Source organism: Ruditapes philippinarum, unplaced genomic scaffold (assembly GCF_026571515.1).
Source record: "Ruditapes philippinarum isolate M1 unplaced genomic scaffold, ASM2657151v2 ctg173_1_1_1_1, whole genome shotgun sequence".
Lineage (NCBI taxonomy): Eukaryota > Metazoa > Mollusca > Bivalvia > Venerida > Veneridae > Ruditapes > Ruditapes philippinarum.
In genome coordinates this window covers 383,303-400,624 of record NW_026861243.1, presented here as the reverse complement: position 1 = coordinate 400,624, position 17,322 = coordinate 383,303, and the positions used below count along the sequence as shown (strand labels likewise).

Genomic DNA, 17,322 nt, shown 5'->3' with positions numbered 1-17,322 from the left:
TTGGCTTTATTGGCTTACCAGGAGGCATGGAGGGTTAAAATTTGATTTTTTTTTTCAAAATACTCGTCCGAATATTTCGATTAAATAAATAAAACGGAAAAAACACCTCAGTTTCTATGAATTGAAATATTATAAAGCAATGCAACCTTTATCGTTACATAAAAGGAATTCAAATATTAAAGTAATTCCAACTTAAATTGCCCATAGATCTAAAGATTTATTAAATGTAAATTAAAAATAATTCAGATAGGAATCATATGAAATTATTTAATATATCTACCTTTCACAAGTAAAACAAAAGTGATAATAAATCCACAAAACTTTAATCTCCCTTTTAATATTCCCATTTTATCTTAGCGATATGAAGTACCACCTATAACGGTTAAAACATGTTTTGTTATGTTTTTGGAGGGTTTTTTGTGCTCAATTATTTCACAAATAGATGAGCGACTATTATATTACAACAGGAAGTTGCTAAAGAAATATCGATCTGAATTGAATGACAATGTTTGAATGAATGTCTTCTTCTATTTCATTTCAACGAACTAAGCAGATACTTCATTGAAATTGCATTCTATTTGATAAACAACTTTGTTTATTATAATAAATGTCTTATTGCTTAATTGCGTGATAAAACATGCATCGCGGAATTTTTAGACACAAAGAAGAGCTAATTACATTGATTTCAAAAGGGTTAATTATCGTCTTGACTTCCATGCTACATTGAAAATGTTTAAAAGATGTATTTGAATTTCATATTGTTTCTTAGTCTCCTTGTAATACTAGAAATTTTTACTTCAATAAAAATAATGCTTTTGTGCCAAAGCACGCCATACAGTCAACTCTTTTAAAAATAAATCATCATTTGTGCGTATATATTTTTATGAATTTGAAATTCATCTTTCTACATTACAAAATTGTGTGACAATGAAATGCTGGTTTGGGTCACTTCTTCTGTTCAACATATGTTCTAGAAAGACAAGATTCATAAAAAATATATATATATAATGGAACAATGTACTGAAAAGAGTGTCATTTTTTATAAGGTCACAATTAATTATTAACGAAAACGGACTCCAAAATGTTCTTCGATCAGGCCCGTATACTTTGTCCCGATCATTCGATCAAAGATGTATATTTTCGATCCTTAAAAAACGTTCAGCACATTAATGTTTTGTTTGTGCTATCTTAAGTTCTTTCTATATGTTTTATTTGTAGTTGGGAGGTTCAGATATTCCTACTTGAATGCTGTATGAACACCCTAACGATAAACGATTTGTTGCCTGCTTTTTTCTTCTTTTTTTTGAGTGTTTCTTTTCTTTTAACAACTTGTCTTTTACTTTCCATACTGTTTAATGTTTAATTTTGCTATAGCCATTGTTGGGGTGTGTGGGTGCAAGCGTACATTTACCAGTACGATCAGTGGCCACGTTTCGTCACATGACCTGTTCATTCAATGTATATTGTTTGACAAAAGACGGCAATTCATGAACAATAAAGGACATGATGTGCAAACAGATGGTTAGACAGACACACATTGCATTAAATGATCAACAAAAAAATCAAATCAATGAAAACGGTATTGAAGAAACAGGAACTGGTCCTGTACCGGAACTGGTTTCTTGACTGTACCAGTCAATCTAAATCGAGTCTGCAAATGTTTTCAATTTTGTCGTTTCTGTGCATTCTTTAATGATTCCGTTTTTTCTACTCTGTTTCCTCATCGAGTTTAAAAGGCGTATGCTGAAGTTTCATATAGAAATATATATACTGTATTATAAAAAGTTATTCAAACATAACTAATGATCTTCGAAACATTTCAAGTTCAAGGGCAAATAACGTAATAACAAGTTCGGTAACCCCCATGCGTAGTTTGAAAAAAAAAATATTATACAGTTTACATTCAGCCACCTACACGTAACTGAGCCTACCCTTTAATAATATTTTGTTCAATTTGTTTACGGTGTTTATCAGTACAAAAATCGTCGTGGAATGTCACCTTTGTTTTGACCTATCAGTTATCTTACTGTTTATTGTGGCTATACGCATATCAGTTACCTGACTTCTAGTAATAAAATCAAGATGCATTCAAACAAATAAGAATGAGCTGAGATAATTATTAAATCAAATGATATTCTTTAGAATATTGACACGCAAGTTTTTCTACGGTTATTGATTTCAGAGAATAAAGAATGATAAAAGTACATTTAGTTCTATCGTTTCTTTTTCGCAGAAAAATACAATTTTCTTCCTGTTTCTACGATGATCTACAGAGGTAGTACAAAAAGAAATTGCATTTGTAGAATGCATTAAGTAGAATTCCCAAATTCACAAAATAAACTAACTTATGTTTACATTATAATCCTTAAAGCAGTACACCTCAAGAGTAATGCTTATTCTAATAAAAAATTTTAAAATGTATTTAAAAAAAAATATTGCGAAGTGATCAAAGAAAGTAATTTGCACATTGCAAACGGCACTTACAATCCACGCATATTACCAAAGAGAGGTCAAAAAACATGTATGCATACATAGCGCTTACTGCGTATATCACGCAGTAGAAATATATTGATTCACGTAATTATTACAAAATCAGTCATTAATCTCACATAACATGTAAATTACTTCTTGAATCCTGAATCATTTTTTATAATATATTTGTACATTTTCCTCATGTTAAATTATCTTGAAATATTTTAGCTAAGCTGGAGGCATGCGGCTTTAAAGAGATAACACACCTCAGAGATTGTTGGCTAGAGTTGGGCCTCACAATGTTTACACATATGGCTGTCTAGGATTCGAACAAGTCAGCAACTCAAATGGCGGCAACATCATAATCCCATCAATGTCTCTCTAGCGTCAATCGGCACTTTGCATAATTTCCATAGTTTTAACAAAGAGTCGAAATTGATTGTTTGTTCATTGTATGAATTTTCAGTAAGAGAAGGATAATGAGTCTGTGTATACTACTTACACTGTACTCGGTTATTACTAATCGGGATGATTATCGGGCTTGTCGAAATATTCATAAAAGTTTTTTTTTGTTTTTTTTTTTTGTATAACGTTGTTTTGTAAAACGGTACATTTACAGATAACTGGCTATATCACGCCGAACACTATAATTGTTAATGTAAGATTATTAAACCCTTAGTACAAGGTTACCAAATAAGTCAGCTAAGACCCAGAACACAGGGACAGCCACAAGATAAGCATTTGCAACTCCAGCGTATTCCACTCGACATCAAAGAAGAACCATCTAATTGCGACGGTCAAGAAGAAACAGAAACGTCAGCTAAATCCCAGAACACAGACCCACTTACTCCAATCAGTCGACCAATGCTTTGGAAGGAGCTGTGTGAAAAAGCTCCGAAAGTGAACCTACCGGCAATATTTACCACGAGCCAGCGCAAGATAACAATACCCAGAGAGAAAATGCCCGACAACGAAACACTCATTGCGACCCACACAAAAAGGAGCACCATCGACAGCCAAATGATGAGAATTCGCAACTTCAGCGTGTTCCGCTCGACATCAAAGAAGAACCATCCAATTACCACGGTCAAGATGAAACAGAGGCGGTGACACTCCAAGACAAGGTCTCATATCATGAAGTCTGCCAAATACGGACCTCTTCCGAACCGACTTCCTCACAGATTATACAAGTTCATCTATGGAGGGTTCAAAATCATCACTTGATAACAGTAACTCTAATGATTGACAATCGAAAGACACCTCCAACCAAAGCACCCACCTTTTCACCAAACCCCACCCCCAATCCCCCACGCGGCCTGGGATTTAACACAATACAACTGTCCTGGCTTCCAAGACACCATTTAATCGCAACAAGAGCATCCATATCACAACATCATCGGACTTTTGGTTTTTAGTTGACAATAACATGAACAGTGAATCTGAAAAAATACAAATCCGTCATAATTATGCAGTAAAACGAAACAAACCAGCAGCCTCCGCCTCACAAACGCATCACCGGGTAACCACATTCTAGAAAGCGAAAATTCCTCCCAAGGTTGGCTGCACCAAACCGGCAACCATCTCTGAAATAGTATGTGGAAAAATGTACAAATCCCCATGCCCTCTTCCTAATCCTTACGCACACCTTGAATTATGAAGAAAATAATCCTTTAAAATCTCAAGAGAACAAGATGACTTTTCCAACCCTTAAAGACCAATATCAATCTATGGAGGACCGTAAGTCTACGGAGACCCCCAACCAACGCATTGAAGAACATATTCTTGGTTCATGTTAAAATTTTCTAAACCATTTCTTACACGACAGCCCCCTCACCCCCCCCCCTCCCCTTGACCTGATCAAAAACTTTTCGCAGTAATTTGATTTAAAAAAAGTCCCAAGCAGAACTTCTACAACCCGATGATACCATAGCTGTACATTGAAGAGAAAACCCCCTTCTACGTAGGTAAAGGAAAGGCTTCCTGCCTAAACACAGAAACCCTCAACTGGCGGTGCCCGAAACGCGCTCAAAGCAAAACAAAGGAGGCCTCGTAGAAGCACTGCATGGAGCATTTGTACAAACGACCCCCAGCCGAACCTTAATCTAACTCGATCGGAGAATACTTCTGCAAAGCAGGGGAATACGACCCGAAGTCCCCACTAGTCAAAACCTAAAATAAATCTAAAGTCTTAAACATTTAGTCTTCAGGCCCCATTTGTGAAACTAAGACAAGACCGAGCCAAAGACCTAGAAACCCCAAAACCATTCTCCGCCGCCCATTTTTGAACCCCATCCAAATCCTTTTGAAGCCACCGTTCAATTGTTTTACCACTTCCTGCCCCCCACCCCCACCCCCCAAAAAAACCAATATCAGATTGATATCGGGTTGATAAATACCTTTACATGTTTTTGAGTCACCGGAAAAGGTACAAAGTCCTAATAACGCTCTTGCAGTATCGGTGTGCCTTAAACCTTAAAAAAACTAATAAAATAGCTAAACTTTCATGACTGCATAAACGTATGTAGATAATAATGTAAAATGTAAAGAAAATTTTTTAAATAAATTAGACCATAACTTTAATTGGTTGTTAAATTTGATATTTAAAAAACAAGGAAAAGTAACGGCGGCATTCAATGAACGCAATCCCAAACTACCGCCAAGGAGCGCAGCAGGACACCCAACAAAAACAGGACAGGACACAAGGCAAATCATGGACGGGGTTATTCTAAATACTTAAAGACATCTGAATGTTTCATTTATTTCCTTCAAAAACATTAAATTAAATGTTCATTCTAGAAATAAAATTTAAGTTATTTATTGTCGGCTCAGATGGTCTATGTCCAAATTGTATTTGGTAGTCTCGTCTGGCTTAGTATGAGCACGAAGATAAGAAGTTCAGAGTCAGTTCGTATATCCACATCAATGCAGGACTGAACGTCTATAGAACATTTAGTCAGCTTAGTACAATAACTGATTAACTCCTATTAAATTTAGAATGACTTATTCCATTACTGCATGAAGATGACGAAATTTTATTTCGAGCAAAAAGACTTTCAGCTTGTACAGGAAGTAGAATTACGTGAACGTAAACGTGACTGAAGAAATGTTCTGTCAAGTCCAAATGATCCTATAAACACACGAGGCAATCATTACTAGTTCCTAATAGTTCTTAAAGTGACATTTTGTCCACCCAATGGTATATAGCGAGTGAACAGGTGAGTCAATATAAGTTCACACTTTCCCATAATTCCTTTCAATTTTATAACTGGGTTCCCATATTTACAAGTATTCTTGTTAACACAATCAAGTCCTAGTAGACTACAACGATCAAGTATGTATATGCGACATTTGTGACAGTAAATTGAGGACATATAATCGAGTTTTCGTTCAAGTTTCTTAACTATTGCAAACGGATTTGATATGTCACTAACCTGGTTATCTGTCTGTACTTTCATCCATTTCACGAAATATCGGCCGGAAAAGAGCCGACGCATGTTTGTAATATATAGAACAGAGACAGGGTAAGAAGTATTTGTTGGGATAAAAGTTCGTCGGATCTTAAATTCGTGGATTGACCTACCCACGAAAACCACGAAAATTCGTGCCCCACGAATAATAATGATTTTACAGTACTTCATGAACGAAAGAATTTTCTAGAACTTTCAATCGTAAATTACCTGTAACGTTCAATTTATAGAAAGAGTGGTGTAGTCTGTCTTTATATATTTTAAGCAGATTTATAGTTTATCCTAAACATTTTCCAGTATTAACTGTTGATCAATCCACATTATATCCACAGTCAATAATGTTTTGAAATATATAGTCAATTTAGCTTAACTTGACACTGAAAACAACCGACCGAGCATAATGTCGCTATAAACAACCATATTGAGTCACTTTTAGATATAAATTTAATTTTGAAAATCTTGGCAGTTTCGTTGAAATACTTCTAAAATCCCATTTATGTGTTCATCAAACTGTTATTGAGTACATTTGTACTAATTAGGATGATACCATCTCGAAGCACCGTTATTTGGAACTATTATTTACAACGTCTTTCGAGCTCAATTTAAGTTTTGTCCATGGTAGCTTCGTCTATTGTATATAAGGTGGGTTGCAGTGTCTTTTTTCCATTTAGGGAATACATATGACAAAATTCAACCATTTTAACCATATACACATATTAAACTATTTAAATCTAAAAATAGGTACACGGTAATTATTATTAATTTCATTAAACATTATTACTGAACATGAAGCTGATAAAAAAAAGTATTCTACAAACAAATTTTCCCAAGATAAATTTGAAAAAGAAATAATTAAAAAAATATATTTTTTTTCATTTTGAATTCTACGAATTTAATGGTAATTCCACTTTTCGTCGTTTTTTACTTCCTTTTTAGAAGGTTAGTGTTTGAAGTTTTGTCTTCTGTTTGTTTGGTTTTTTTTTAATGAAATATTGCTGAGACTTATCATGTTCTTTAATTGTGATTTAATATAATCATTTTATAATAGCTATAAAAGTATAATACCTAAATTGGATAGTATGTAACGATACTAGTAAGCTAGAAAAGAAGATTTTCTTTAACTGCGCAGTACAATTTACATGTATAACTGATTCTATTAACAGTAAGTATTGTTTTAATGCAGAAATACTTAATAATATGTCAATATTGAAACAATATATATTGATAGTTTTAGATGATATTAAAAAATATATAATAAAGATGATTTTGAAGAGATCGAAAGTGATTTTAAAATAGAACATGAAGTAATCCATTATATCTAGGTCGTAGATTTGTAATACATGTATCACGGGTGTATTAATCAGAGGGAACGAACCTTATTGTGCAACAATGATAATGTATACTTTAGTGTACGTCTTACTATTAAAACACAAAAATATTTATCATACGGTACATATCATATTTTTATTTAAATAAAAATTACAGTTCCCAAATAGAATATTATTCTGCTATATTAAGGTTTAATCCATGTAACAAAGTTTTGGTATTTTAAAGGCATTTAACCACCATATTTATTTCATACAGGCATGTTGGAAGTATTTTTTCTCAAAATAGTTTTTGCAGCAGATACATGTAGATAGCTTTACACACTTTAAAGTGAGGGTTTTATATTCATATACGAGTACATTTGAGCCGTGCAACAACAAAACCAGCATAGTGGGTTTGCGACCAGCATGGATCCAGACCAGCCTGCACATCCGCGCAGTCTGATCAGAATCCATGCTGTTCGCTTACAAACCCTATAACAAGTACAGAAACTGATCGCGAACAGCATGGATCCTGATCAGACTGCGCGTTTTAGGAAAATTTCGTTACTTACACAGTGGCGGATTCAGGCCCGGGCTTCAGGGCTGCAGACCCCCCCCCCCCCCCTCAGCCCAAAGATACGTTTACCAGCTGGGCTGGAATAAATTTTTGGCAGTTTCAAACTTTATTGGCTGTATAGTGTACTCAAAACAGTAATTGCTGTCATCCAGTCGTTAATCTCCTGCCTGGGGGCTTGGCAGAGATCTTTATCTATCAACATGCTTGAATGACTTCAATGTTTAAACTGCATAATTGATTGGTTTATTACTTTCCCAAGGTCTAATAATTAATAGTCACAGACCAGTTAGTGGCAAATAGATGTGTTATATTATACACCTTATTTTACTATCTTTGTTTTTCCATTTCCTATAATTAAGAAAATAAATAAATTGAAATTATTTTTTGTAAATTAAAAAGATGGCAAGTTTTATAAGAAATTTTAAAGGAATCGCGTTTTAATAACCAGTTTTACTAAGATTTTTATTATGATGAAATAATTGGTTATATGCTTTTAATAACTTTTTATGGCAGTTATATTTTTAAATAAAATTTAAGTTGTACTTACCTCTTTAGTATCTAAAATGGATTCATTGATGGCAAAAATACATTGAATACTAGTGTTTGAAATTATTTTTGTTTGTACATTAGGAAGGCAGTATTTTAATACCACTTTACTTTGGAAAATTGTCTATTATTCAGATGAGTAAATTGATCAAGTGTTTGAATTTATTTTTATCAACAGTTGTGCATACATTCATTACATTGGTTTGTGTGCTGTTATTTTGTGAATATTCACTACTAAACACCAGGGGGAATTCTTTTTGAAAGACCCTGGCCTGTAAACACTAACCTATACAAAATACAGTGTTTTGTAAAACCATCCAAAACGTACCATAAACAGCACTAGAAAGTTAAGGAAATAACACCATTTTCAACATCATATTTCAAAAATTTTCTCGGTCTATGGCAGGGGACACCCCTCCCAGGCCCACCCCTATTACATATATATTTTTCTTATTTCTGTATCACTAAAATATTTACAAAAAACATTAGTATACTCATACATAAGCAAAGTACATTGGCAAAAATAAGATGAGCTATAAACACATCAACACATCAATAAGAAGTTTTGTCAAATGAACAAGATGCTGGCCTAATCTTCAATTTTTCGCCCGTTGCATTATTTTGTCAAATTCTTCCACCCATATGTCAGCCCCCCCAGGAAACCATGTTCTGTATCCGCCCCTGTTACATATCATGTAATAAATACGAATGTCAAGTATTTACGCAGGTATATAAATGTATCGCGTTAAACCTTAAACTTCATGTCTTATCAGGATTATACGCTGTCTATAATCGATGTCCTAAAATTGATATAAGTGAACGATTTAAAATTATGTCATTTAAAATGTTATCATTTTAAAAACAGTTAGAAAAACTCTTTTGTATTTCATACGGACGACAAAATACCTTTTATATTTTGCATATTTTTAATTTATTGGCTTGCGGACACAGCTGCAAGCCATTTTTTTAAAAAGTCGTTCCGGTTATGGGGTTTCCTGCTTACATTTATTTGTGCATGATGGAACGCAATCGCAACTACTCGGCCCTTTCCGTCAGTCTTCGGATAAGGACCTCGAACATAATAGTATGAATACACAGAAAGGATGCGGTATTCCTGTCTAACCTACGCTTAGAAACTAAACATGTATACAAATAGTAATTTAATGCTGGGAGTTGTTGACAAGTTTATTTCCAATATATGTAGTTAAAGTCCAACTAAAATAAGTGAATTCATAGGTACAAAAGCAAACAATACATTATTTATATATTTACTAATATGGCAGTAGAAACCGAAAGTACAAAAACCAACCTATTGACATTTAGTCGGATTTGTTCAAAATTGAACATCAGTGGGCATATTTAAATTACAAATTGTTGTCAGACATATTTTCAAGCAGAAGAGTACCGGAACAGACATTAGATGTCAAATATATACATTCGTTTTACATTATCTCTGTTTCTGTTTACATTTGTAAACCACGTGGTAGAACTACTTTCAATCCGTATTGTTTCCAGATAATAGCCGAGGCAGTTCCGAATGGATGGAACGGGAAACCAATCTAGGTTTCCGCTGCAATCGTGACAATGCGGGCGATTCCGTCATACTGCAGAATCAGACGAAGTAATATTACGGAAATCTAAGCTATTTTTAGTTACTTCGGTAATCCCAGTTTTTTCTATAAATAGAATTTCTATTTTTACTTGATTTATCGGTTTAAAGCGTAAGTAGAAGGGAAAAATAAATTATAAACGAAAATGTTCCGTTTCAATTCGTTTTCAAGACGCAAAAGTTAGTTTCTTTTATGATTAATTTTTGTCTTTATAAGTTTTATACAATAGGGAATGGCTGCTGTAGTAGTATTCCGTCTCCAAAGGACGGTCAACTTACCAAAAGATCGTGACCGAATTCACACAGCAAATTAGTGCGAACAAGTTAAAATTACATAGCTCTATCACATTTGTTTGCGATCGAGTTATATTTAGATCTACTGTGACTTATATTTAAACGTAATTCTAACGTGGAGTTAAAACTACAGTATAATGTCTTGGTGATCGGTAATCTAAAAATAGCCCATGTATATCATTAACCTTACCACGTGCTGATCTACAGATAGCACACCCTGTGTTGTCGGTATATATGTGATCAATATACAAGTGACATAGATATTTTAGGTGTAACATAGTTGATACATGCATATTAATTGGTACCAAGTAACGAAGTCTTTTAGTGCATTTACTTGTCTATAAAGCTGATATTTAAATGGAATTAAAAACTGCCAAAACGAATGACTCTTTCTGCGAAAAAAAAGTGAAAAACGAAATGTGCACACTTGTTTCCTTTAAGTATGATAGATAGATACTTTTATTTTCTCCACGTGGGGAGCCAATGTTAGTATTTTTTACGAGTGTTTATTTTCTTTATTAGTTTTTTTACAATAGAGAATAGATTTCAAATCGTTTTTGATAAAAAAAATATTCGTTTTTACAAAAAAAAGTTGTTACTGTTATCTTCAGCATGTTCCGGTTCAATTATAATCAGTGGACTTCTGGTCCTTCTTTTGTCTAAATTTGCATGCATAACACTTGTGGCACAAATGGGCAAAGGTGCTCGTCCAGTCTAGGGTTTCCTTCCTACCCCCTTTAAAGTGAAACTTTTTTTTCGAAAAAAAATCCTAAATAAACACTTTATGATATACAAATAATTAAAAAATAGTGATAATAAATTGACCCTATATACCTGTAAAAACATAGCCTTAGGTACCTTGTTTTTACTGGTATATAAGGTCAATTTATTATTATTATTTTATAATTATTACTTTATCATAAAGAGTTGATTTAGGGGGGGGGGGTTAAATCATTTTTAAAGGGATGGTATTATGGCACAACTGGGCAAGCCTTTCCTTTTAAAAGGAAACTTTATTTTACTATTGTTTGGCAATATTGATCTCATGCATTTTTTTTCCGATTTACGCTTTTGGGTATTTAAGTAAATTGGTTTATAATGGAAGGTCTTATTAAATATAATAAATGATACGTAAATAGTATTTAGTATCGGACATAACAAAGATAAATTCGAAGAAATCTTACATGGAAGTTTTTAGCAAGTGTGAGATACATGACCCGATATTGCATATACATGTATTTATATGGCAGATATTGAAGTATTTTAGAACAAAAATGTATTATTCATCATAAATAAGATCGTTTTAAATCACTTCAAACTTTAACAACACTTTTGTCAAGCAAATTATTATACGAATATCCAAATGATACATTTCTTTTGTTTCATCAATATTTGAAATACTGATGGAAAGTGTGCCCATTGAAGACCTAATCACTAAAATGATTTAGTATTTTTCTCAATACATTTGCTTTTATCCTGAAGGCCTAGTGGAATATATAACGGAATGGTAAACGCATGTTCGAATCCTCGACCCAAGTCTTTTTGAAGGGGTACATAGAAATGGGCGCCCGTCAGTCGATATGTCTGTCTGTCATCAAAGGATTTTTGAATAACTTGGCACAAATATTAACCATAATATACTACGTGTCATGCGCAACAAAAATGTCCATATTTTCAAGATCAATGTTAAACTAATACTGGCTTATGTACAATATATTTTATGTCCGGTTTATATTTTTATCATCAATCATGGATTTTTTTAAATAACTTGGCACAAATCTTCTCCGAAATAAGACGACGATTTATTTGCAACACTCAGACCCATCATTTCAAGGTCAAAGTCACATTTGGAGATTATCTTATGGAGCTTGTATTTCGCGTCAGGTCTTGAAATGTTTTATCAGTCAAGAGGTTTTAACATTACATATGCACTATTCCAAATGCATATTTGAACTTACATTGCAGATGATCTTTGTTTTGACCTTGTACATGTTTTTTTTATATTCATAGTCATCAAGTTAATTGGTCCTTGTCAGTTTGAGACTTTATAATCAGGTAAACGATATAAGGTGCATTATAGCCGTCTTCTTTTGTTAAGCATCCATTTTGGTTTAATAGTATTACAAATTACAATATTTTAATAGAAAGATAGAAAGATGCTGTACCCACAGCATGTAAATATTACAGAAACAAAGCGTACTAAATACCTACTTACCTACAAAAAAGATTTCTAACTTACCAATTTCAGGGGGGAAAAATGTCAAGAACACCAAAGAAAGAGCCGATAGGTAAGCACTTCAAAAACGGTCAGAGGAGACACCGGGAACACGAGACTGAATCAAATACAAAACAAGATTGTGTCGCAGGTGATATATTATTCGCATACCTTGAAGGCCTTTTAATCAAGAGCTGAAACATAAAGTTTTGAAGAATGATAATTTGCTTCATTTGTATCAATTAGGTCAACTAAATTGGGTTTTCATAAGAAATTTAGCAATAAATACACGTTGAAATAAAAGAAAATGGACTACATTAAAGAGTAATTATTCCTTGCTAACTTAAAAACAAAACAAAGTCACGCATAAAGTATACGATATTTGTATTTTTTTCCACGTGGAAATGAATTTAACTAATTTTCTGTTGTTTCTTTAAAGATAAAATGCATATTTTTACAGACCTTACACCGGCATTAGCTAATTCAGAACCGAGAAATGGCCATGGACAACATATTTTAACTCAGTCTGTTGGAGCAACAGGGATGCCTGGTAAGATACTGCATTATTTCTACTTTGTTACATCTCAAAAAAGATTTCCAAACTGTTTTTGTTAGTTGTTATTGAAACATTTCTCCAGTTTGAATTTATTCAGACACTTGAGGCAGTTCATAGTTTTAACTCATTGCAAGAAGACACATTGTATGATATAAATAAAGCATTCTTGTGTGAGAAACTGTTCAAAATTTTACACTTACAAATGTTCATACCCGTTAAGTCAATACAAGTCCGATGGCAGAAACTTCAGCAGACATAAGACAATCTGGTACCATGGCAGAGCAAACTGAAAGACAAACTGCGTCAGATGCAATATCCATTCGTGGTCTGGCAGGAACATATGGTAATACTTTTGTTTCCTATTTACGATAACAATATCCTCTATAATATATATCTTATAAAATGCCAGCTTTTTAATGATATTATACTTGTACTGGGTTCACCGAGAGAAGAGTTTCAAACATAACATATCGTATCTGTGTGTACTCAAAAAGATGTTTACTTTACATTTAGAAGTGTTTAGTAGATCTAGTTAAAAGTATTTTAAAGTATCAAATGTCAAAACAAAAATTATTTCAAGCCTTGTTGAATTTTTAAATACATAAATGCATACATGCGCATGTACATGCACGTGTACATCCATACACATACATACATACATACATACATACATACATACGCATGCACGCACGCTCTCACGCACACTCATCCATACATCTATTATCCATCCATACATACATACATACATACATACATTCTGCAATGAAATTAATTTGTCATTCTCAAGATGTTGTATTTCAGTGTCTTCTCCATCAACTATTCCTGACCCAATCAGATTAGATGAACAGTTTTACCTTGATATGGCAAGAATACCCGGTAATGTGATGTTCTTTTTCAAAATTCATTTTACATCTCATCAAGAAGATTTTTATCAACCTGAAAAATATATTAAGAAAAGACTATAGAAATTATATTATAAATAACACATTAATTGTGCGCAACTTGTGTGCGCAACTTGCAAGAATAAATTACTGGTCTTAGTAATACATAATTAGAAAAGGTGCTTCTAGATACGTATTTATGGTAGATAAATTACGCAACATACAAAAATGTTAGCCGGATATATTTTGACTAACGAAAACGATCAAATAATCATTGTATTTTACTTATATATTTACAAAATCATTAGGAAAAACACCAATATTAGGCAAATAAACAAGGCGGATAATATAACATCCGCATACTCTTAGCCCCGTATTTTTAAAGGTAAACCTGGCTAACTATTTCTTATCTATTTTAGTAAACCGTGTCACCTTACGTCATAACCCCATTATACTAACTTAAAGATAAGTTTTTACATGTATGTTCATATTCAATAAAGTACTGTACATCTGTAACGTGCACCGAGAGAATGCCTGTTATTTTTTAAATCGTATCAAATACAAAAGTTTAACAAATACATAATTTTCCTCAGGGCTTCCTTGCCACTATGATTGGTAAAAAATGATTCGTGATTTCATGAATGGCAAAATCCAGTTTAAAGTATGTTTTAGTGCAGAGGAATGCTATTTTTGATCAAAACAAACATGGCTGACAATGCATAGATCCCTGACCTGCCCAAATCTCATACAATAAGAATTTAACCACAACATATTTGTGAAAAAAAGAGCACAGTTAAATCTAAAAGGTTAGAGTAGGTATCTATCAATGCTGAATCACCTTAAAACAAATTGTCGTATGGTGAATTTTTTGTGGTTTTATTGGCGATTTTTTATCAAAGGGGAGTTACTATGTATGATCATGACATGACACATTCATCGTCAGAAGACATACAAATGTCGTAATATTTACAAACAGTCTAGGAGTAGGGAGACATACAGATGTCGGCAAATAAAGCATCTGATTTGCATTTCATTTAAATATCCAATGAGTAACTACTTTTTTACTTTCTTATAGTGCATCTCAGGAGTCAATTTATGTTCAATTTATATCACCATCAATCTGTGGCTCCGCTTCAACCTATTCCTGAAGATCAACAATGTAAGTAAATATAGTACTTAACAAATACATGTATACCATTCTCACATGTTTCCAGATAATTGTACATTTAACTAGATATTGATAATTTGGTGGGCAAGTGACAAGTAATATTCATGCATTCTCTTTTAAAATGAATTACTTTGTTCATTTTCTTTTACCATTAAGTATCCATAATTGAATTGTGTGTTTTCTTTTGTATTGATGATACAAAAATAGAGGTGCAATTGGTCCCGGGCCGCAAACTCTAAATCACGTGACACTCATACATTGTAATCAGTTGAAATCATAGGCAATTTTGTTACTATAATTATATAGTAGCAAGTGTATTAAAGAGGGGTTTAACGCCTCGAAATGTTGGATGTTGAAAATTTTGTGGAGTAGATAATTATAAATTAATTGTTTCCAGCATGATTTTAATATTTTTATAACAGTCTCTGTATGATTTACAGACAGGATTGAGCAAAAGAAATTATTAGCGAGAACGATACTGACAAACATCTCCAATGAAATGGATATTGAAGACAAAGTGGTGGAAAGGATATTAGATAGCCTTGGTAAATAAGATTAAAGTCATTTCTTTATCAAATAATAATTCTGATACGATTTAGATTTAATGCTCGGATGAAGTTGCATAATTTTGATGGAATAAAATCATTCCGTGCTTCTTTGTATCTTAAAGGCCTTAAAAACGAGTTTTCAGTTTTCTGACTTGCTGGAATAGTAGAAGCAAAAGAGGTTTTAGCAAGAATTGAATGATGTGTGGGGGGAAATATTCCTTTGTATTCAATAAGTGACTTTAAATCTCACTCTCGTGAATCGTACAACATTTGACTTTGACGGTTTTTTTAAGTTGGATGTACATGTTCATTAAACTAATACTATGTTATGCAAAACTAAGATTTAATTTCAGAATGCGCGCGATCCTAATCCCATGAAAGGTTAATCATATTCATTGTCTTTAGCGGTTAACTGCAATAGTAAAACCATTTTCCATAGAGTACTCCGATGGAGTAAAGACTTACACATTTTAATCATTTTAATCGGTATATTAACTGTTGTTCTAAAATGAATTCAATGATGTCTAAGTTACTTTTTTTAAATTGAAAGGAATAACTTTTGAGCATGAGCAGGTTACACTATTTTATTTAAATAATATGTCATGTTTAAATTCGTTTACATTTTAGAAAAGCTATGGTATTAACAAGATGGTGCAACAGATTATACCAGAAGCCTTATCATTGACGGAACTTTTAAATTGTAAAGCCGCCTCGACTTCGACTTTGTTCAACGCGTTTTCGTTAATTTTATGATATAAACAGCTGGCGCAACGATAGGCTGGATAGCTTGACAATAAACTATGTTTTAGTGTACTGTATATTTTAATTTTTTGTGTGGTATTATTTGCTTTTAAAATGTTTTGCTGTTAGAAGTTAGAATAAACGGTTTTAGATCCTGATTGCCTTCGTATGGCCAGTTATTTGTAATTATTGAGCAAATTAAACAAATCTTAAACTTGACAATTCGTTTATATTATTATTTCCTTACTTGTAAACCAATGAAAACCTTTCACGATTGATGTCGAAACTTTGTAAAGTGCAATTAGTTCAACAATACTAGACCCTTTTTACCTTAGGGAAGGATTTGTCGCATTGAAGACGGAAACGTATTCATCAAATGTCATGTGCTCTTGTTCCTGTCAATTTATCGTTGCTAAAAAAGACACAACCAAAAGAGACAACAATTCCGAGACAGATAAGTGTCATCAGTGATGACATGTGTCTCCTAATAATAGCCATACCTCGGCAAAAATCATTCAACCTAAATACTTGTGAAATATGCACAAAAAGTTCGATTGATCCTGTAAAATTTCATCAGTGGAATAACAGGAGTATTCCGGACAAATTTCAAAATTAAAATCATGAAAGGGACAAAACTCTAGCAAAAATCAATGAACCAGAAATCATTCAAGCGGAAAACCCGTGTAATATGAGCAAGTTTTTGACGTACCAATCAATCCTGTAAAGTTTCATTGAAATTGCATCAGTGGTATAAGAGGAGTAGTGCGAACAAACTTTAAAAACTAAAAATGAATAAATGACCATAAATCCTACAAAATTCACTGAATCATAAAAAGCAGATGATATACACAACTAGACTTGGTGCTTATCATTCCTGTTAAGATTGGATGGAATTGCACCAGTGGTTTTTGAGAAGTAGTCCAAACAAGCTAATGTGTATC

General features: G+C 33.0%; 2 protein-coding genes across 13 annotated transcripts in view; one reads left to right on the top strand and one right to left on the bottom strand.

Annotated features, from left to right (window-relative positions):
- LOC132715005 (uncharacterized) overlaps nucleotides 1-415 on the bottom strand; it is a 77,577-nt gene extending 77,162 nt beyond the window's left edge. For 4 of the 7 annotated variants that reach the window (XM_060697976.1, XM_060697975.1, XM_060697973.1 and 1 more), the window contains exon 1: nucleotides 281-415. In XM_060697976.1, coding sequence (XP_060553959.1) covers nucleotides 281-347 — 67 coding nt within the window. In that variant the 5' untranslated portion in view covers nucleotides 348-415. The remainder of the gene's footprint in view (nucleotides 1-280) is intronic. The other 3 variants (XM_060697972.1, XM_060697974.1, XM_060697977.1) reach the window with 2 other exon arrangements.
- A 6,124-nt stretch (nucleotides 416-6,539) lies between these two features.
- LOC132715003 (uncharacterized) lies at nucleotides 6,540-16,603 on the top strand. 6 transcript variants are annotated; one of them, XM_060697965.1, is made up of 8 exons: nucleotides 6,540-6,581; nucleotides 12,521-12,638; nucleotides 12,948-13,037; nucleotides 13,264-13,386; nucleotides 13,845-13,919; nucleotides 15,000-15,083; nucleotides 15,533-15,637; nucleotides 16,268-16,603. In XM_060697965.1, the coding sequence occupies exons 1-8, from the start codon at nucleotides 6,555-6,557 to the stop codon at nucleotides 16,282-16,284; spliced, it is 639 nt and encodes a 212-aa protein (XP_060553948.1). In that variant the 5' UTR covers nucleotides 6,540-6,554; the 3' UTR covers nucleotides 16,285-16,603. The 6 variants fall into 6 exon arrangements, with proteins under 6 accessions (XP_060553948.1, XP_060553947.1, XP_060553952.1 ...); XM_060697964.1 differs by having other exon boundaries at nucleotides 12,927-13,037; XM_060697969.1 differs by lacking the exon at nucleotides 6,540-6,581 and adding an exon at nucleotides 6,885-7,101.
- The last annotated feature ends 719 nt before the right edge of the window (nucleotides 16,604-17,322 follow it).